Source organism: Mastigoproctus giganteus, chromosome 13 (assembly GCF_048544385.1).
Source record: "Mastigoproctus giganteus isolate SK-2022 chromosome 13, ASM4854438v1, whole genome shotgun sequence".
Classification (NCBI taxonomy): domain Eukaryota; kingdom Metazoa; phylum Arthropoda; class Arachnida; order Uropygi; family Thelyphonidae; genus Mastigoproctus; species Mastigoproctus giganteus.
Window position 1 is genome coordinate 94,320,343 of NC_143587.1, and position 23,109 is coordinate 94,343,451.

At 36.8% G+C, this 23,109-nt stretch overlaps 1 protein-coding gene across 3 annotated transcripts in view; it reads right to left on the reverse strand.

Moving 5' to 3' along the window:
• The window catches only part of LOC150076264 (man(5)GlcNAc(2)-PP-dolichol translocation protein RFT1), a 156,520-nt gene that overhangs the window by 108,710 nt on the left and 24,701 nt on the right, over positions 1–23,109 (reverse strand). For all 3 annotated transcript variants that reach the window (XM_090387118.1, XM_090387119.1, XM_090387117.1), the window contains 2 exons: positions 21,472–21,573; positions 5,534–5,674 (listed from right to left, as the gene is read on the reverse strand). In XM_090387118.1, the coding sequence (XP_090243244.1) occupies positions 5,534–5,674; positions 21,472–21,573 (243 nt within the window). The remainder of the gene's footprint in view (positions 1–5,533; positions 5,675–21,471; positions 21,574–23,109) is intronic.

A 23,109-nucleotide genomic window follows, 5' to 3' on the forward strand; every position in this document is an offset into this window, starting at 1 on the left:
CATTGCTTGTAAGATTTTCCCTACCACCAGAAGTCAGACTAACCGGTCTGTGGTTACCATCTTTGCTCTTAGAACTGCCTTTATGTGTTGGTACTTCTCCAATCCAAAGGAATCTCCCGTGTCCAAAGATGCCCTCATAATTAACTTCAATTCAATACACTCCCTGGTGGCCTCCATCAAAATTACTGAGTATTGCCTTTATGCTCAAAAGTTTTCTAATAAACAGTTGTTGTTGTTATTTGGAGCATTAGCAACTAAGGCCATATTGCTCCGGGGATATGCAGTGGTCATTCCCTGACCTTTCCGCATCCTCTGTATTTGGTGGTCGCGGGCTCGAACTCTGGTTTCATCAAGAAGTGTGTGCTACACACTGCTGCTCCTGCCCACCTGGCTACAGAGATGCCAATAAACAGTCATCTGTAATTTCAAAATCATTAATTTCATATGACACAGCCTCTTCTCAGCATGAAGGGCCTTTCTTCCATAAAGACAGATGCAGAGTACCTGTTCAATTCATCTGCAACATCAGCTGAGTTATCTAAGACTTTTCCAACACCCAGTGCACAAGGGTCCAATCTGATTTGCATTTTTCTTCCTTGTATTCACATACACGAAAAATTCCTTGTCTCCATTCTTTACTCTCTTAGCCAGTTCTTTCTCATATGCAGCCTTGGCCTCTCTAACCTTATCTGTGATACTATTACATATCAATTTGTAGCTGTTGTAGGCGTAGGTACTTTTCATCACTCTGTGACTGTCGCATGCTATCATTTTCTGCTCTATTTAACTGCCCAGCTCTGCATTCATAAATTTTGGTATCCTCTTCCTGCAATATTTTCTTAATGGTATGTATACATTTGTGACTTCTGTTAGCTTTTCTTTAAAGGTATTCCATAATTCAAGTGTATTTGCCCTCACTCTGTAATCTGCCCTATTAATAGATGTCATATATCACTTTAAACTGTCAAAGTCCCCTCTTCTGAAATTAAAACCTGTGCCTTTACCTTTAACTATTGCAACATCTTTCTTCATCTTCCAACTGCCTACCGCGTGATCACTACCTGCCAGTGGTTCTTTTATTTTAGGTCCTGTGATGTCATCTAATTCATGAGTAATGATACAGTCAAGAATATTCTCATCCCTACTATTATCTCTGACATGCTGGTACAAACAATAATCTAGTTTATTTAGAAAAATCCAATCAACCTGGGGCAGCTTGAAGTCATCCATAATAAGATATTTACACTTGCTTGCCCATTCCATTTGCATATAAAGACTCTTGTCATATTCTTCACAATCTTCTGGTCTGTAGATTACTCCCACTCTCATTATACCTTTGCATCCAACTAACTCAAATCACACAAATTCTATGCTGGCAGACATAACTTCAGACTCAGCAAAAGCTCTTTTCACACTCAGGCTGCTTTTGTTAAGAAGCATGACACCACTACCCCTCCTATCTTCCCTAAATACATTATACATACCACAGTGGAACTCGTCATCTCCAATTTCAGGGTGACACCACATGTCTGTTAGCCCTATTACGTCAGCATTAGTTGCCCTAACCAGGAGTTCAAATTCAGCCATTTCACTGAAAACACTCCTGACATTACTGTAGACACAGTTAAGACTAAGTATTCTTCTATATTTTACCACCCTGACACACACACACACACACACACACACACACACACACACACACACACACACACACACACACACACACACACACACACACACACACACACACCATTTGAAGTCATTTAGGCTTGTTTTCCTTTCTTTCTCATCTTGCTCATTTGTGGCAACAAACAAGAATTCTTGAGATGAGTGCAAGATCATCAGATAAATGCAGATCTATATTACCCTTCTTTCCCCTAACTAGCAGTTTCCCTGAACCTTTACGGTATTCTCAATGATACTGGCAAAAATCCTTGCACCACCTTTGTTCAAATGACTACCATCTTTACAAAACTGATTCAGTTTACCGACAAGTGCAGGCCACACTGATAAAAAAAATTTCGCCATAGAGTCTTGCAGATTCTCTCAAGTCATGAGTGAATCCACAAGACTTTTAGCATATAATCCCTCCTATTGTGTTTGAGCAGAATTGTCGACATACACATTCTGACCTAAGTCAGAATTTTATCAGCACGGTCCTATATTTATCCAAGTGGTCAGGTTGTGTTCATTTAATATCGTTAGTCCTCACATGAATAATAATGCTCTTTTTACTCCCTGAGATGATAAACAGTTGATGATTTTACCAACTCCCTGAGTTGGTAAAATCATCAACTGTTGCTTCCAGCAAACACACCCTGGTTCTGGTCCACCTATCTTTATTATAAAAAATATTACCTGTTTCCCTGACAATAGCCTCCCAATAAAACTAGATCACTTTCAATCAGAGGGGTGTGCACTTGACTATATTATCTGGGACCCAAATCAGGGGTACATCAACTTGAGAGGTCACAAGATACTAGAGTCCCCAACGAGCTACCAGTTACATTGTTTATAGAGCAAGCACTCATTTCTTCAGTGATTCAAATTCTTCTTTTAATGCACCAAGTTCTAATTTGAGATTGGTATACTCCTTATATTGAGTGCAAAGAAATGAATCATCAGTTGAGCTAGGTTTGTCCACGAGACCAACCTTAGAATACATGCCACAGGCTACACAAATGACAAACTCATGGCCCACGCCAGAAATGCCTGTGGGCATTTCCATCTGGGTCACGACATCCTTGGACTTTGTATTGTAAGTGGGCCTTGCAACAACCATTAAGATAAAATTTAAACTTTAGAAAGATTGTAAAATTTAAATTACCAAAATATTTCTATATTACAGGATTTAATTCAATTAACTATTACAGAAATTAAACTGTTAATAAAACTTTAACCACAAGTGAAGTTAAATTTAAGCTATTGAATGGAAGTTATGAAAATCCCACCAAAATATCAATAATAAAGGCTTTCTGAATATTAAATACTTTAACTAAGTACAAAAATAAACTAACCTAAGGGACTATTTGAATTATATATTATAACTACAATTAATATATTAAATTTAAAAAAAAAAAACCTCAAAATTATTCCAAAAAAAAAAAAAAAACATATTGGATTGAGATGTTTTTTAGGTTCTATTAACTGGAGAGGTAACTATAAGCTGTTGGATAAAAGTTAATTATGGAATGTATTCAAGGGACTTCTCCTGGAAGTGCCACAAATGCATTCATTCCATTAAAGAATGCTTCATAAATGGAAAATGACAAAATGGACGATCAATTTAACAGAGATTAAGAGTAAATTATAAAAAGAAAAAAGCACAGAACAGTTGTGGACTACTGCAAGACATGATATGAATATTATAAGCATATAGCAACAAACCACTGATGGGATAAGAAAGGTAAAAGATTATTATTATTATTATGATTTTCACAGCAAATTAGCACCTAAAGCAATAACTGCACTGTGTGCTTCATCTCTGAAAGTGTTGTTCGTAGGTAAAATAGGAAGGTGACTTCTATTTGGGTAGCAATCATTACTGTTTGAGAGAGAGAGAGAGAGAAATCAAGGTTTATTTCTGAATTATCTGACCAAACATTAATCCAATGTTTGCACAAATGATTTAGAAATAAACCTTTTTTTTTTATGAATGTTGGAAGTCTGGGGGTGCCATATGTTTGGAATATGTTCTATGTTAGAAGAGGAGCATTGTCTCATTTAACAAATATAATTTGCAATTCTGACACGTTTATGTGGCCACATTCAACTATTACATCTCTAAAAGTGTTTAAAGTAATATGGGGGTGGGAGGAAGATAGTAATGGCTTTTGTTCCAAAAGATCTAATCTTTGAACATGATCATTAACCTGTCATATTTTTGGGATTTCTGATAATAGGTTACCAGAGCTTATGCATTTTGTTACTTTGGGGGGGGGAATTATGCAATCTCAACATTTTTGTACTTTAACGAAAGAGTATTTAGAGGCAGATCTAGGCCAGGGTGTAATATAAAATGCATGGGAGCTCATGTCAGCATTCCGTTTTTTTGGCATTTCATTATACATGAAATTGAGATATTCATCATGTAGCTTAGTGTAGAATCAGCATGTCTTGAGTACTGATGAGATCACTTTGCTCTTTATGGCCCTGGAAAATTTGTTTTTCTTCTCAGGTCCCACCATGAAAAGATAGCAGTGCCACTGAATGATCAAGCGGCAAGGAATTAGTGGATTCGAAATAAAAGGTAGAAGTAAAAGAAGATTTCCTCCTTAAGAAGCAGCTTTCTTCCTAAAAATTAATTAAATATGTTGGATACGTATATAACCCTAAATAAGTAACATGGAAACATCTAAAAGTATGGTAATTGCTGCTAAACTACCTAGATTCATTTACTGTTTGGCACCTGGGGCCTATCATACAGTATTGTACTTTGAAAATGATAGAAAAGGCGATATGTTCATCAGTAAGCTGTAATTGTGAAATCTGAAACAGTCCAGCTTCCCAAAGATTATCTGCAGGACCAGCGCTAGAGGAGGGCAACTGAGACATTTGCCACAGGCATTGCCTAAAAGAGGCAATGCTAGAGAAGCTACTGCATATATATGGATGTTAAGATAGGATATGGATTAGGTATCATGACATTGTTGTGCTCAGGCACACAAATGCTAACCCCATTCCTGGTTATTTACACAGCATTTATTTTCTGAAATTTCCTGGTTGTAAGAATGATGTACCACACTTTATTTCCTGAATGTGTGTGGGCTCCCTGTAGTTAGTTTTCAATAGGGGTGAGCTATGCAGAATGAGTTCCTTTATTTATTTATTTTCTTAATTTGACTCACTTGCTCATCATTAAAGCAAAATTATTGTCAAAATTTCAAAAGAAATTTAAAAAATTAAAAACTTGTTACTTTTTTATGCAATAATATTTTCTACATCCATTTACGTATCACTTAATTTGATTTCATTTCTAAATACCATAGAATTTTGACTTTTTAAAGTTAAACAGATAACAATGGCCAATGGGTATGATATCCTCATCTTAATTTCAAAGCTAATTTCCATACTACCATCTATTAAAACTGCACCTACTATTAGTTGGAAACATAGGCAAGAGATGGTAGCACACATTAGAACAATTTTGAAGCAATTCTTATGTGAAAGGATGCATTATTTGAAATGTACTCAAAGTGATCTCCAAAATTGAAGATCAAGGTGTTCACTTTTGAAAGAGATAAATACAAATAATGGAAGTATTTCATCCTCACTCATCTGACTTCAAAAGATCTTCTTATATGGAATTGCTGAAGTTAAGTAAAAGTTTGCAAAATTTGAGTTTTGAGATTGTAAATGAAATTTGAGCATCAAAAGTGCTTCTTCATAAGAAGTCAGAAGCTTACTGCATTCTTGGGCACTGAAATACTACTACCGGTTACCAGCAACAGAAATGATAATAAAATTTCTGCAACTTAAATTATTAATTTTATATTCGAAAATTAAAACTTAAGTAAATATAAATTAAGCTTACTTGCTCTTTGTGGCATTTAGGTAGTAGATCTTTTAGGGAAGAGAAAGGCAACGTAACACTATCTCCAGAATTCTTCTTTTTTGATATGTACCAAGAAAAGTATGTATAATACATAACTGTATATATAACTGATGAGATCGTCTGGAATTACAAACAAAACGTTCTTGTTAAATATATGGAATATATTTTTAAGGGTAAGGGGTTAGATTAGATTAGATTATGATTTTATTGGTGCATTAGTGTCTAAGGTTATTATGTGCCAGGACATAATTATACCAGTTTAGAAAAAAAAAAATATATATAAGTAAATTCTGGTAACCTCTGAAAAATGGTTACCTTGTCACAATCATATAATGATATACATAAAAAATATATATATTTAGAATTTTATATACAAATTAATAAGATGTAAAAATTTAAATACAGTATGCACATTTTCATTGTTGGATAAAATCTGATTGAGTGTACAAGTTTCAGTCAGATGAATAAAAGAGGTAAAACGGGTGTTGTTAAAGTCTGGATAGTCAAATAAAATGTGCCTAATAAATAAAACTGCATTACAGAATTCACACATAGGAAGGTCATCAGCCCTCAGCAAATATGAATGTGTCAGATGACTGTGTCCTATGTGGGTCGGGGCAAGAACAACTTCCTCCTTATGGTTCCTGTGCAGACTAGACTGCCATGGCTCAATTACAGGCTTTATATGATTCAATTTATTTGTAGTTTGTCTATTCCAAAAATCTTTTGGTGTATTATTTGCCCGTAGTCTATATAAGGGGCTGACAGGCAACAATTATTAGCGGAGATTGCTGCTTTGGCTGCAGCGTCAGCCAAATCATTTCCCCTAATCCCAATGTGGCTGGGAATCCACAAGAAGCAGATATCATATTCACGTTCTTGGAGAGAGTGGATCTTCTTTTGGATGTCATACAGAACTGGGTGAGGATTATATCTCACTGATAATAAAGCCTGTAAGGCACTCAAAAAAAGTTTGAATATAAAATGAACCATTGGTTTTGGCATTTACTAATGTGATCCAAGGCTAAATCTATAGAATGCAGCTCTGCAGTAAATATGCTGCATTCAGGGAGAAACTGCTCTGATATATAGTGGTGTCTGGAAAGACAGCAGCAAATCCTACATATGATTCGGACTTCAAGCCATCTGTGTAAACTGCAGCGAAATCAGAATGTTCAGCTTTGCATGCTGAACAGAGCTGCAGGTAGACAGATGGAGTATCTGACTCTCCCCAGTTTTTAAGGGAACAGTCGCATGCCGGAATGTGAGCATGCCAGGGTGGAAGGGGCTGCTTTGGTGTTTGGGCAACCTTGTCTACCTTGATATTAAGTTCTCTCAGTAGCTCTGGGGAATGAATACAATACCAAAAGGACAATTGGCAGTCCTTTTGGTTGTTGTACAAACTTTTCTATCATGGCTCAAAAACAGATGGCCACGTCTGGAAGGGATTTTAGTTTTAAAGCATATTTAAGAGACAACTGCTTACATCAAAGTGATAATGGTGGTTCATCTGCTTCAACACATAGGCTCTGGACAGGAGATGTTCAATATTATCCAGTAGCGTTACGGATACCTTGGTGATGGACAGGATCCAGCCATCAAAGTACACTGCCCTTGGCTGAATTGTATATCTGGGATCCGAAATCTAGTCTGGATTGTACAAGTGCATGGTAAATGCGTAGTAAGGTGCATCAGTCCATATCCCAAGATGTAGAGATAGAGAGCGGAGGATATTCAGGTCTCTCGTGCACTTTGTATGAGTTGATGGATGTGATTTAGAAAGGACAACTTTTTATCAAATACGAGCCCCAAGAATTTTCTGTCTGACAGTACTGGAATAGCATTTTGTCCAAGCTTTAATTCAAGTTCAGGGTGAAGATTATGCTTATGACAAAAGTGTACGCAAACGGTCTTCTGTGGCGAGACCCTGAAACCATTATCAAGTGCCCAGGAATGAAGACGATCAATAGTTTGTTGCAGTTATCTTTCAATAACCCTCATGTTGCATGACTGGCAAAATATGCTAAAATAATCAACATAGAGGGCACTATTTACTGTTGGAGGCAGTTGTTCTGTGATAGAATTTACTTTGATGGCAAAAAGGGTGACAGACAATACTGATCCTTGAGGTACTCCCTCCTCTTGGAAAAAAAGAGCGAGAGAGCGAGGATCCTACACAAACTTGGAAGGAGTGGTTGGATAGAAAGTTTTTAATAAACATGGGGAGATGCCCTCTAAGACCAAGGTTATGCAAATCTTTTAAGATGCCAAACCTTCAAGTTGTCTCATACATTTTCTCCATATCAAAATATACATAAACAAGATGCTCACGTTTTAGGAAAGCATCCCGGATAGATGTTGCCAGTCTAATAAGATGGTCCAGAGTAGACCTGTTCCTTCGGAAGCCACACTGGATGCTGAAGAGAAGGTTGTTTGATTCTAAATATCATATTAAATGAAAATTAACCATTCTCTCCAGGATTTTACACAAACAGCTAATCAGAGTGATAGGACGGTAATTAGTAGGGATTTTAGGATCCTTTCCTGGCTTCACAATGGCAAGAATGATTTCCATGTGCCAGCCATTCAGAAACTGCTCTTCCATAAAGATTCTGTTATAGAGAAGGATATGGTAATCCATAGATTTTGGTGGAGAGATGTTTAATCATTTCATAATGGACACCATCTGGTCCAACAGCACTTGCCTTAAAAGGGGTGAGAGCTCTTTTCAATTCCTGTATGGTGAAGGACACGTTGTAGGGATAAAGGCCCTTTGATGTGAAATTGAGTGCTTGTTTTTCAGTTTTATGTTTCAGGAACAGAAACTCTGGGGAACAGGCAGAACTCACAGAGATGACAGAGAATGTTTCCCCAAGAGAATTGACTATTGCAGTTGGGTCTGCAATAGTGCACCCATTATAATCTAGGATCGATGAAGCGTGAGATGTATATTTTCCTTTCATTTTCCAGATTTTACCCCAGACCACCTTAGTACTAGTGGACAGAGTAATTGATGATGTAAAATGGATCCATGATTTCTTTTGACTCTGATGGCAGATGTAGCATGCTTTGAATTGTGTGTGTTTAAAGGCTATATGGTTGGCCATGGTAGGATATCAGTGGAATATCCCCCAAGCTTTGTTTCGAGTCTTTTTTTTGCTGCTGTTCATCGTGAATTCCACAACAGTTTGGGAAAAGGTGGAAACTAGCTGGATGTTTTTGGAATGTGTTTGCAGCTGCTTTGAAGTTATTTTCTGTGATGTATGACACTACATCATTGATAGGCTCCTGACTGAATGTACTGATGTTAAACTCTGCAATATGTTGAAAGGCATTCCAGTCAGCCTGATCAACCTTCCAAAGCAGTAACCTAAAATGTGGAAACAGCCTCCTGTTGAAGTAGCTTCGTTATCATGGGAACTGATCACTTTCGTTTGGGTTTCCCCCAACTTTCCAAGTGAGTGAAGGGAGCCAGAGAAGGGGAAGCAGATAGAAAAATCAATGGCAGAAAACATACAGGTAGGCACGTGGAAGAAGGTGTTAGTTACCACATTTAGAAGAGAGAGGTCATCGAGCATATGTTCTATGATTCGTCCCCTTCCATTGATGTTACCACTACCCCACAGGGTGTTATGTCCATTAAAATCCCCAAGTAGCAAGAAAAGGGGAGGCAACTGCATTAAAAGATCATCAAGGTCTTTCTGGGAGCTGTCAGTCCCAGGTGGCAAATAAATAGACCAGATGGTTAATAAAAATCCCACTGCAAGGTGAACTGCAACAGCCTCGATGCTGGTTGTACGTAGCAAAGGCTGAGATACGGTCTGGCTGCCCATAAAAATAGCCAATCCTCCATGAACAGGACCATCCGTAATTCTATACTTATGAAAAATTGTGATGTTATGCATCGTGGTGGGATCATCATTTGCCTTTAGGTAAGTCTACTGCAAGCAAAAGCAAACTCCTGCAAAAGCAGGAGTTTGTTTTTCCAGCTAACCCCTCTAAATCCTTCTGCATAAAGAAATGCGACATTTTTCCAATAGGCTTTTCACTGTTGGAGTGAATGATTAAGAACCTTGGAACAAGCCCTAATGGTATTTCAGTACATTGTCGCTTTTGCACAGTAGCACTTTCTGTTTCTTCACTTATATTTACAGATAGGGACTGAGTTGGGGCCCCTGAAGAATTAAGTTTATCAGGATTCATAGTAGTTTTTGTAGTGGTTGTGCCTGAGCTCCCCACCCACCCCGGAGACCAAAGGGATGCTCACTACCTGGCAAACAATAAATATGCTCAGGAGTGGATGCTAGGGCTACCCAGAAACCATACCTGCACTGTGCCAGCCTGAATCCTGTCCTTGGGACCAGGAGGGTAGGGTCACGGCATTGACATGGTTGACCCTTGCAGGCAAACCCACTAGCCAATTGATCCTAGCTAGGTCATCCAGGACCACCTGTCTTATCGAAGCAGGGGCCAAAGTGGTGTGTTGAAGCCAGGCCCCTCAATCATCAGGATCCCCCTTTTCGAATTTCCATGGGTTGCAGCACATGACAAACACAGCAGATTCCATTGATGTTAGCCTGGCTGTGGGTGTTGGATCCTAGCAATGCTAATCTGGAGGACCAGCAGCGTCACTAGGAGGTCCTCCTCACGACATGGCACCCATGTCGGGAGGGGGGTAAGGGATAGGGATTAATAGGCATATTGGGCAGATTATCCAATATGATTGAATTTAAAAAACAATTGGTTTAAATCATGCAACTATTCATACAATATAATGACTGTAAAATAACAACATTTTGTATATAACCAAATACTGAATTAATACAAAATCAGGAGGATTATTAATAAATTACAATGAAATCTATAACAGTCTAATCAATTTTATATTGATGATCTATTAGTTATTAATGTTAGTTACTAAATAAAATAGTCAATAAATATTAATAAAATTAATGAAATCAGTAATAATCAAAAGCAGATGAAATATTAAGGCATATGAGGCCAATCAGAGTATTTGGTACAGTGCAACCTTGATATAAGAACTGTTTGGGGAAACTTTAACTGTGCTCTAAGCAAACTGCATTTTAAGTTAAACTACAAATTATTTAAATATTTCATATAAGGACACAAGATACGAATTATAAAAGCTGCACCCTCTCAAATTTTGTTGACTTCAACTTTTATTCCTATATTCATATACTGTACTTAACATTTTATGCATCCTTCCTGAAATAATCAGATAATTTAGTTGACAACAACTGCATTTTATCAGAACATAATTCTTAAAAAATATTACTTTAGTTATATGAAATAATAAGGAGCAACACTGCACATATTCAAAAAATAAATTTACAATTTCTTATAGTGATTCCATGCTTCCAAATGAGGCACTGTTTAGAGTAGAGTTTCCCACACTGTGTTCTGCAGAACACTAGTGTTTCGTGAGATGTGAACAAGTGTTCTGTGAAAAATCATAATTAATAATTTAAAAAATATAAAAATAAAATAAAATAAAATAAATTTTGCATGTTTGTAGCATACACCACTTTTGTATCATCATAAATTTTAACATTTTTTTTTTTTTTTTTTTTGGTTATTAATATACTGGCATAGACTAATAATCAAATAGACCATGAAACACTTTATTTTGGCGGGCTTTTGCATAGAGGTAATGATATCTATGAAAAAGTAGCAATGTAGTGATCCAATATGCAATTTAGCCTGGAGTACACAGGTTGAAGGAGACAGAGAAATGAACCGATATCGTAACTAAACTCGCTTCCTTGTTTAAATTTTTTTTTTTTTTTTGATAATTATCAGTATTTTGAAATATCATTATTAAAATAAATGACCATGGATTTGTGGTTGAAAAAAGGAACTTTAAAATGAGAAGCAAGTACTTCTAGTATTGCAACCATGGTTGATGAAAACGAACACAATATTGTCACACTTCAAAGTGAGGTTGAATAATCACAGCCTTTTGTTCCTCAAAAATCTGAAGTGAAAAAACAGAAACCAACTAATAAAAGACCAAAACGAAAGTATAATGACAGCTACTTGAATTTCGGCTTTACATGTGTTGGAAATAAAGATGCTCCTGATGCATAGTGCGTTGTATGTAATAAAATATTAGCAAACAGTTCTTTGGCTCTCACTAAACTTGTGTTTAGTAAGTGTTCCGCAAATATACAAGTGTTCTGTAAATATATTGTGAGATGAAAAGTGTTCCGTGATTAAAAAAGTTTGGGAAACGCTGGTTTAGAGGAAGGCCAAGTTATAGTACAGCATATAAACAGAACAACAGGAACTGCTTAGCTACATAAAACCTCACACACATGACAACAATAAGTATGATGCCATGTGGTCATGTAGGTTTTGGTTTTCATGAACTTGTTCATAAAATAAAGCAACTTTATTACACTTGCTTTCTTTACAGTTTATTCTGCAGTACTGACAAAGATGTCACAATGCAGCTCTAGAGATTCGAAAGGATTTCTAACGTATGTCATAGTAAGTTGTTTACATTTAACATAACTAAACACAAACAAAACAATCTCTGCTTCACACCTCAAACTAACGTAGCTTAATGAGAATAAAATATATCAACATTCAATACCATTTAGCATTAGAATTAGCAGAGACATATGATGCAAAAAAGCAAGCTTATATAAAGTAAAGTGCAGCCATTATCAACCCACTGCAGGATAGAAGCCTCCTCAACAATTCGTGTTGAGGGAAATGGACCATAATCTGCCATGCTGGTTGGCAGATCGATCGTATTCAGCAGTCAGGGGCTTGAACCTCTGTCTACTCAAAGAGCGTGTGCTACTGCACTCCCGCTCCTGCCCACTTGGCTACGGAGGCCGTTTATAGCTTATATAACATAAGTCAAAAAAAAAAAAAAACTCCTTCCTGTTTCACCCATCTATTCACTCCAAAAGTTTGTCTAGTTCAGCCTTGAATTTATTAAAGCTGTCAACTTCCACGACAAATGGAAGCTTGTTCCAGCAATCAACCACCCACTGGCTAAAGGCAAATTTCGGCACATCTGTTCTAAACTGTCTTTCCTCAATTTGAATTTATGCCCCCTCAGGTGTGGAATCTGAGCAGGAGGAAAAATCCCATCAGAATTGAGAATTGAGCATATTCTGATGATATTTGCAGAGTAAAAGGATCATATTTTCCAGATCTTATCCCAGACTACTTTTCAGTTAGTAGAATGAGTAATAGACGATGCAAAAACTAATCCAACATTCTTTTTGACTTTATGTTGAATATATTGTGTAGTAGCATGCACATGTTTAAAGGATATAAAGTTTTATGTAGTGGGATACCTTTGGAATATCTCCAATTCCTTGTTTATAGCTATCCTTGTTGTTATGCACTGTGAGTTCCACAGGGTTTTGGAAATGGTGTAAATGGTACAGATGTTTTGGGAAATGTACATTACATTTCCCAAACACCTGGGAGATTTTAACTCAGAACAGATCTCCCCTTTAGACAATTCAAGAAGACCCCCATTCTTGAATAAGGACACCCCCAGAACAGCCTTTTGACATTGTTGGTCCTTGAGGCTGTTACAGACATCTCTCAGGTATGACAACCTGGGATTGCTACTTGTAAGTCTAAAATGCTAATGGAACTGATATTCAGGTGACACTCAAGTCACGTGGACTGAATTTTGGCAAAGTCTGGTCATTCTGTAAAAACCAAATCCTCTGCTTGCACCTTTGTGATTGTGGGACTTCGTAACCCTAGGTACAATTCCCTGTGTGCAAGTCCCGGAATACAGCACCTGGTATACTGGAGGTGACCACCCAGATGTGAGCTAATATAAGCAAGGGTCGAGGTGTGGTGTCCCTCTCTGTTACTAGGTAATATTAGGGGGTAGATGACTCTCATCAACTGGCACAATACCACCACTCTGCTTATTAGAGGCTTGAAGTAGTGGAACCACTCATCTTTAGTCTCCAGAACAGAGCTCTGGCTATCCCTTCTCCCATCATGCAGTATGACTGATGATTTTTGAGGTTACGATGGGCATCGTGGTGAGATCCAATCTTTCTTACCTTTAATATCATACAAATTAATGGGTGACATGAATTAATGGGATACATACAAATTAATGGGTGACATGGAAGCCTATGATAGATATAAGTTGGTCTGTAACCAAGTCACAAAGGAGATTAGGCAGGCAAAGGCAGACTACGAAAAATCCTTGGCAAAGGATGCAAAGAAAAACAGAAAAGAGTTCTTTACATATTTGAACTCGAGAAGGAAAGGGATGAATCAGATTGGTCCACTGGATATTGATGGTTCAACAGTTGAGGATCCTGCTCAGGTGGCTAACAATCTAAACAAGTATTTTGCATCTACATTCACGCATGAGGAGTTATTCAGGAAGGAGAATGATGTAGGTAAAGTAAACATTGGCAGTGAGCTGGATGATTTTGTAATAACTGAGAGGAAAGTGGAGGAGAGATTGTTGAGGATAAACATAAAAAAGGCACCTGGGGTGGATGGGATCTATCCAGTTATATTAAAGGAGGCAGCAAAGGAAGTATGCAAACCCCTAGCCATAATTATGAGAGCTTCTTTGGACTCAAGGGAGGTACCCATAGACTGGAGATGTGCAAACGTAACCCCAATTCACAAAGGAGGATCAAAGGCTGACACAAGTAATTATAGACCTGTTAGTTTAACTTCTGTTCCAGGTAAATTAATGGAGGCACTGGTTAAAGAAGCACTGCAGGATCATCTAGACAAGAATTCAGTTATAGCTCAGACGCAGCATGGTTTTGTTAAGGGCAGGTCTTGCCTGACCAATTTGATTGGATACTATGATGTAGTCACAAAAGAACTGGATGCAGGGAATAACTTTGATATTATATATTTGGATCTTAGAAAGGCTTTTGATACTGTTGCACATGGAAGACTGCCGCACAAATTGGAGCAGTGTGGCATTCTAGGCAAATTGCTGCTATGGATAAGGGGTTGGTTGAGTGGCAGAAGACAGAGAGTGGTAATCAATGGACACTGCTCAACGTGGACTAATGTTATTAGTGGAGTTCCTCAAGGTTCAGTGTTGGGTCCGTTGTTGTTTTCGGTGTTTATGAATGATATTGATGATGGGATATCAAGTTTAATGTCCAAGTTTGCAGATGATACAAAGGTTGGCAGGGTCGTTAAGGACACTACTGACGCTATGCTGCTGCAACAGGATCTGGAAAGGTTGAACAGATGGGCTGAGAGGTGGCAAATGAAGTTTAACATTGACAAATGTAAAGTACTACATATGGGAAACAGTAACCCCAGAGCAACGTATCAACTCTGCGGTACTACACTGACAGTGGTGGAGAATGAAAAGGACCTGGGGGTAATTGTGCAGGCAGATATGAAGTTCTCTGAGCAGTGCAGACGAGCTGCAAGAGTAGCTCATGGTGTCTTGTCAATGATATACAGGAATTTTTCTAGCAGGGATAAGGAGGTGATTATTCCCTTGTATAAGGCAATGGTTAGGCCACATCTTGAGTACTGTATACAGGTCTGGAGGCCTCATTTCAAGAAGGATGTAGAACTGCTGGAACGGGTACAGAGAAGGGCAACAAGATTAGTGAATGGAACAAAGGGGTGCTCTTACGAAGAAAGGCTTAAGTTTTGCAAATTACAGAGTCTGGAGACTAGGCACCGGCGAGGTGATCTGATAGAGGTGTATAAGGCTTTGAATGGTTTGAGCATGCTCAATGCCAATGGGATTCTTCATCTTGCTCAGAATAATCACCTCAGAGGGCATAAATTCAAATTGAGGAAGGACGGATGTCGGATAGATGTGTGGAAATTTGCCTTTGGCCAGCGGGTGGTTGGTTGGTGGAACCGACTTCCATCACTTGTTGTAGAAGTTGATAGCCTAAACAAATTTAAAGCTCAACTGGACAGGTATTTCGAACGAACAGATGGGTGAAATGGGAGTGGGGTTTTTTTTTTTTTTTTTTTGGCTGATGCTGAATAAGCTTGCTTTCTTGCATCATATGCCTCTACTAATGCTAAAATGCTAATGCTAATGGTACAGCTCTAAAACAGTGTTCACAGGGCTAGATTTTGTCCACTGGACCAAATCTACTGGTAACTCTCTAGGAAGCTTCTGGATCAACTAGTGTATAATCTCACTGCCTGTACTCTGCCAGATAGTGATGGAAGGAGTCTGAGTAATGTGTATATGGGGAAGCATTGTCAAGGAGCTGGGTATATTCTTGCTGTGTGTATGCCATATCATACAACATGTCCTCCTCACCTTTTCTTACTAATGAATACATTATGAATAGTCACACTAATAGAACAAACTTGTCTGTGAAAAGATCTAAACCTCCCAAACACTTCACACTTTGTCGTTCACTTCACAAATATACATTGTCTTGGTCAAATATGAATGATGTCCATTTGCACTTATAGTCTGCCAAGCCCCACTTAACTTTTTCTAACAGAATCAAAATTATCTATTGATTCAATCGCTGATCATCTCAGTTGTTCTAATTATTCACTGCAAAGGCTTGTGCATATGTCTGCTATGATATTCCCAGTCAGAGACTCAGTAATTTGGAATCTCCTGTTTTCGATCTTTTCTGGCTTAAAATTTCTCTCTGCCCCATTCTGTCAAATTCATTTGTTGCCTCTGTTCTCCCAACTCCACTAATCACTTTGACCTCTGACTTTCCTTAGTCCAACTTTCCTAACAGTGAGGTAATTTTCCTTGGTGATTTTAATGTTCACAACTCCAGTTGGTTGAGATATTGAGGCTTCTGCAATTACTAGACCTTGCACAGATTGTTCATTTACCTACCAGAATACCAAACCATCCTAACCACACTCTTGATCTTTTTTTTTACAAACAACCCTTCCAAATACACGGTCAAGGTAAGTAGTCTTCTAGGCACCTCGGATCACAACTTGGTGATGGTCTCTTCTCCAATGGAACCTTTCTCTCATGCCAATTCTCAACTTTGTGTTGTTTGGTATTACAAGAATGAATATAAAATGGGATGACCTGTGCAATTTCTATTCTTCTTTGCTTTGGTAGGATTACTGTGTGAAATTTACTGATGGCAATGTTCGCTCAGATTGTGTCAGTGAAAATATTGTAGTAGGGATAAAATCCTTTATTCCACACACCACCTTCAAATTTTGTCTATTATCTAAACCTTGGTTTTCTAATAAAGGTGCTAAGGCTGTTCAAGATAAGAATGTTGGATATGGGAATTGGCATGCATCCAAATCTCCAGGTTTATTTTCTACCTACACCAAAGTGTACAACTGTAAAGCAGTTAGTAATCTGTCCAAACTAGATTTTGAACTTGCTTCTTGTCCAAATGATAGTCAAGCATTCTTGTCTCCTGCCAAAGCTATTGGCCGCAACTTTTGTCCACCTCTATTCTCACCTCTGACAAAACCAGATGGTTCCATTGCTAACTCATCTAAAGACATGGGCGTCCACAGAAAATTTTCCAGGGGGGGGGGGAAAGCTTGGAGACAAATAATTACATCAATAAATTTTTATTTTATTTTTTAAATAATTATTTAAAAAATAATTAATAATTATTCTTCAGCTAATTATTGATGGGATATATTGAGTGGAGCTAGCTTTAATGTTCCATTCAATGTATCCATATATCTATAATTAGCTATATTATCATTTTAATTTTACTATTATATATTATTATTTTTTATGTGTTTATTTATAGGGTACATCAAAGAAGTTCAACTTAGGTTACCTAAACTTGGCCCTTTGAACTAATGAGTATAGTTTGCACCCCTAATACATTTATGCTAAATTCTCCAATTTATCTAGTTGGTATTACAATTAACTAAAAAATTGTTATATATAGACAGATGTAATGTACAATCATAAATTTGATGGCATTAATCTGTTCTGTCACTCTTTCTCCTTTTCTATTTCTTAGATTCTTTCACATGACTTCATATATATATAGATAATAATAATTTCAATAATCACGTATCGTATAAGAATTGAATTCTCCATCGATCGCTTGCAAACCTATTGATGACATTTTCAATAAATTTCTTCTTTAAAAAAAAAAAAGTAAAGTGCAGCCATTATCAACCCACTGCAGGATGGAAGCCTCCTCAACAATTCATGCTGAGGGAAATGGACCATAATCTGCCACGCTGGTCCAGTGCGGGTTGGAATTTCTTCTTTACCACTTCCTTTCTAGTTTTTTCCTGTGCACACTAATCATACATAAACCTTATAGGTGAGTTTCTGAGATAGTGGACACCTTAACCATGTTTTCACACGTCTCAAGGTGCTGAAACTTCTTTCAATGGTACAGGTCGTAACAGGTAATGTCGTACCAATAGTTATTGCTGAATTAATAGAAGGGAAATAGTTGCAATGTTCCAAAACTTCTGGTAAAGTTTGGGGAATGTCAGTCGATGAACCAAAAACAGGAACTCTGTTTTATTGCTGCAATAGATGAAACACGTGTTCTATGGTTACCCTGCCGAGGGCTGAAACCAGCCAACTCGTAATAAAATTTTAAGGCAGACAAAGCATCCCAAGGTCGAGGGTTACATATCTCAATCACTTTTACGATTATAATTTGTGGAATTTTTTACTCGATCCCAGGGAGGGGCAAGTGCCCCATTTGCCCCCTCTGCAGACACCCATGTCTAAAGATATAGCTGACCTGTTAACATCCTACTTTTCTTCTAACTTGTGTATTGATGGTCTTAGTAAACCATTACCTATAATTCCCAGTACACTCCATTCAATGCCACCTGTGGTCTTCCATCAAAATATTCATTTTTCAGATGTCAGAATAATTTTGAATAGTCTTGATAAGACAAGAAAGCACCAGGTCCTGATGGTATTTCTCCACCTGGTCTCAAAATCTGTGCTCCTAAGCTTACTCCTGTTGTGTGTCACCTTTTTACACTTTCTTATTCCACCAGTGTTTAACCTTCTGATTGGAAGTTTTCTCATATCCAGCCAGTTCCTAAAAAGGGTGACAAAATTCCTCCCATCCAATTATCGTCCCATTGCAATTACTTCTACTCTTTCTAAAGTAATGATGAAATCCATTAATTACCAATTTCTAAACTATGTAGAAACCTGCTATCTGTTCATTGATCACCAGTATGGATTCCATCAGTGTCGATCCATTGGTGATGTACTGGCTTATGTTCCCCATCTATGGACAAATTCAATGGAAAAGTTTGGCGAAACTCAAGCAGTTGCTCTTGACGTTTCAAAAGCTTTTGATTGTGTTTGGCATAAAGTCTTCTAAATAAGTTTCCATATCTTTGATGACACTCAGATTTTTAGACAAGATCACATATCTCTATTAGGGATCACTCTAACTTCTAATAATCTCCTGACATGAGTACATCACAAATATTACAATCCCTGCATCTAAAATAACTAGGTTTTTTCTTTCACTATCTGTGTTACTTTTCTTCCAAATCACTGCTCCGTCTGTACAAATCTCAAATCTGCCCTACCATTGAATACTATTCTGGTACAATATTCAATACACAATTGAATACACATCTGGGATGATGCTCCCCAAAACCTCTCTTAGGCTTTTAGACTACATTCAAGAGAGTAGTTAGGTTAATTAATGCTCATTTCACCCTCTGTCTCACAGACATTGTGTTTTTGCTGAATACCTTTTCTATAGATACTTTTATGTTCATTGTTCTTCTGAGTTGGCTTCTATAATTCCTGCTCTCTCTCTTCCAAACCAGTCCATGCATATGCTGCAGCCAATCAGCATCCTTTTACTGTCCAATTTCATATTCACAGAACCAACTTTTCTTCTTCCTAATTTATTCCTTTTAATCAGCAGATAAAGGGGATACAAGAATAAATAGGAATAAAATAATAAAACAATCATGTAAATAAATGTAAGCATACTCAATGCTATCAAATGAGAAAGTGTATGTTGCATGTTCTGTTTACATGTAAATGTTTTGATTTTGACATTTAATTTCATCGATTCAAGTTTGTTTAGATTTACTGTTCATAAACCAGCAACTACTGGATCGAAAAGTTGCTGGTTTTTGGTGTTCTAGCTGTAGAATACAGCAGCTAGTTTCCACTCTGAAAGAGAAACTAGCTACTAGACCAGTGGTTCCCAAACTGGGGTCTGTAGACGAGTTCCGGGGGGGGGTCCGCAAAACAACCCTCTGGAACTGGTCAAATTATTCATTCTATGCATAGCAAATTGATGATAAATAAGGTTATTATTATATATTATGTAAAAATAAGAATAAAGTTGAGTTGTAATTCATAAAACTTTGAATTTTATTTTCAGAAAACCCAGTGTTCACTCACTCACTCACACACACACACACACACACACATATATATATATATATATATAGAGGGGGTTTGTGAACTTTTTTCATTTTTGAAGGGGTCCGTAGATCTCAGTAGTTTGGGAACCACTGTACTAGACATTTACATTTGCAGTTTCCATTGTGAAATTAGTGTTTTTATACATACACAGCATAATTATTTACATAATTAAACACTACTGTACCATGTATAAGAATTTTTGCAAAAAGAGTAAGTAACAAGTAATGCCAAAGAGATGCTAACTGCTATCTGCATATAAGAAAAAAATTAAAAAAATCAAATTTAAACTACTCAATTTAAAAAAACAGCTAAATATTGAATTAAATTACAGAACAGAAACACAAGGATCAGCAATCACCAAAGGAAGCTTAGCGGCATGGTATCTTACAAAATATATGGTACAACTACTGCCTGGAAACATGCATGGGAATCTCCCACTGCAACAATAATCTAACGAGCAAATACAGGTGCTCAATAAGAAGAAAATTAACACACAAAAGAGAGTTTAGGGGAAATGCAATGAAAACTATTTTGATGAGGCATTAGTTCTGTAGAAATTCTCAAACACTCCCATTCACAGTTCACATTCTCCGAATATGCAACATACAATCACTAACTGCATAAACTAAATATTGTCTTTTGAGTTTGCTTTATGTTTAGTTTTAAATATTTTATAATTTGGTATTTCAATTTTTATCTTACTTGGTAATTTCAGTTTGTGATTTTATGTTACATATTTACATTTCCATTAGGCTTGTCTATTGGCTTCCATTGCCACTGAAATTTACATTTCATCTTTTCAGTTTGTTCAGCAGTTTTCTGATTATCAGGTTAACCATATTTAAGATGTGTGTTTGCCTGAATCTGTCTTCATTGCTCACAGAGAGGAATCCATAGTCTTTTCCTGTTTAGACCATCACAGACATGGGCGTGATTGGGAATTTCCACAGGGCTGTTAAGTTGGTTCAGTGGGAGGTTTCTTTGTGTGTTTCCAGGCAGCAGTTGCACCATACTTTTCATAGGATACCATGTTGCTTGAGCTTCCCTGTGTGAGTGCAAACCCTTACTTGTCTATTGCAGTATTTTATTTAATAATTATCTATTTTTCATTAGATAATTCGATTTTTTAATTTATTGCTCGTGAGCAGGTAGCAATTAGCACTTCAGCATTACTTCTTGCAATCAGCAGGACTGTAAGAATGAATGCTGAAGAAGTGCTAATATGTTCATATACATGGTACAGTAATATGTAATTAAGTAAATCATTATTTGATTACACCACATTTACACACTTTTAGCATACATAAATTTTTTTATATCCATCTTAAGGAACACATTCATATCCATGATATATCTGAAATGGTGATTAAAGCTTCTCTTATTCTTTTTCCTTCCCCCACCATCAGGTTTTCTATTAGTTGAAAATGACCATAATAACAGTAATAATAATAAAAAAAAATTATCTATTTAATTTAATTAAAAAACTTCATTAAAAAAATTTACATTTACTTAATTTTTCTTAAACTAATAAAAATGAATTCACCTGTCCTATACAGAAAACTAGTACACCATATTCTGGATAGAATGTTATAAGTAATGCCATAAGAACACTTTTGAATGACAATGACATGCCTTCAATGACAACCTATAAAAAAAAAAAAAAAAAAAAAAAAAAAAATCGAGAATCAAAATATCAAGAATATACCATAAAAAATTTATCAGAAAGAACAAACAGCAGTAGCAAAAAAAAAAAAAAAAAAATATTTACTTAGGATTGATAAATAAATGATCATTTCAAGTAAAATTAAATTAAAATAATATTCAAGTTCCACCATCTAAAGATTATAATTTTTTTTAAGTGCACTATGTACAGCAATTAAAATATTATAAGAACTGCACAAAGAAAAAAACATTGATCACAGAATTTTCTTTGTTTTTTTCTTTAAATATTTTTTATTTGTGTCACTGCTTTATCTTATACACTAATGGGTGTCACACACGTCTGCTACTTCATCCATCATTATCTTTAATTTCTAACTGACTAAATCTACATTTTCCATCATTGCCTTCAACCTCCCAATGACCCTATTTAATTATGATTTGGCTTATTACTTATTGGCCGACCATGGGTAAAATGCCTGCCTGGCAACCCAAAGGTCGCGGGTTCGAATCCTGCCTCGGGCTTGGATCAAAAGTACCGCAAAAACCTTGGGAGGTGCATTATGGCCACAGAAGCCGATGCGTCAACAACTACCAAAATAAAAAAATTACTTATTGCTTTCATTTATGCAGATAACTTATATACACACACACAAAGGGTATATGGTGTGGCCAGTTTATTACGTACACCATAACATAATTACAATCAGTTAAATAACAGTGCTGTGCAACGGTTACCTTGCCTGACAAATTCCAATTCCAGTTTTTTCTCATAACAGCAGAACCAGGGTATGAACACAGAACCATGAATCAATCATGTCAAGTGTCAACACTGCAAGCTGGTGGTGGAAGTGCATATTTCTGTGGCACACATTAAGGCTTCTGATACTGAGACTGTTTTTGTTTTTGATAACAGATCCTATCATATGGATCCCTTTTACTGATGTTTGTACTACTCCAAATGGTATTATGTCCACTAAATTGCTCAAGTAGTAGAACGGAGAAAGACAATTATTTAAGGGGCTTGTTAAGGTTCGCTTCAGGAGGCCATTCCTAGTCAGCAAACAAAGAGAGCAGGTTATTAAGAGAAACTCACCATGCATTGAATTGCAACGTGGAGGCAACTGCAATTCACCACACAGTGAATTGAAATTGCCTCCATGTTGGTGGTAAGTGTACTAATTTGAAAAGGGATATGGCAACTATTTAATAGGAACCTCTCAAGAGTATGGCAACCCCAGATAATGACAACTCCTTGCATACAATTATTCAAGGAAGGATCCTCATTTGCCTTTAAATATGTAAGTAGAAGTTAATTAGCTCATACTTATGCTGAAAGGCTTTGATATCTTCACTATTTTAACCAAATAAACAGCAATTCCATTCTAAGAATTTACCTAATTTTTAGATTGTTAGATGTGTCTGTGGACTTCTGAAGGGCAGAGGGTCTGGTTTCTTCTTTTTTTTTTTTTTTTTTTCAGTCCTGGATTTATCCTTCTTGGAAAAGAATGGTCAGTGACCA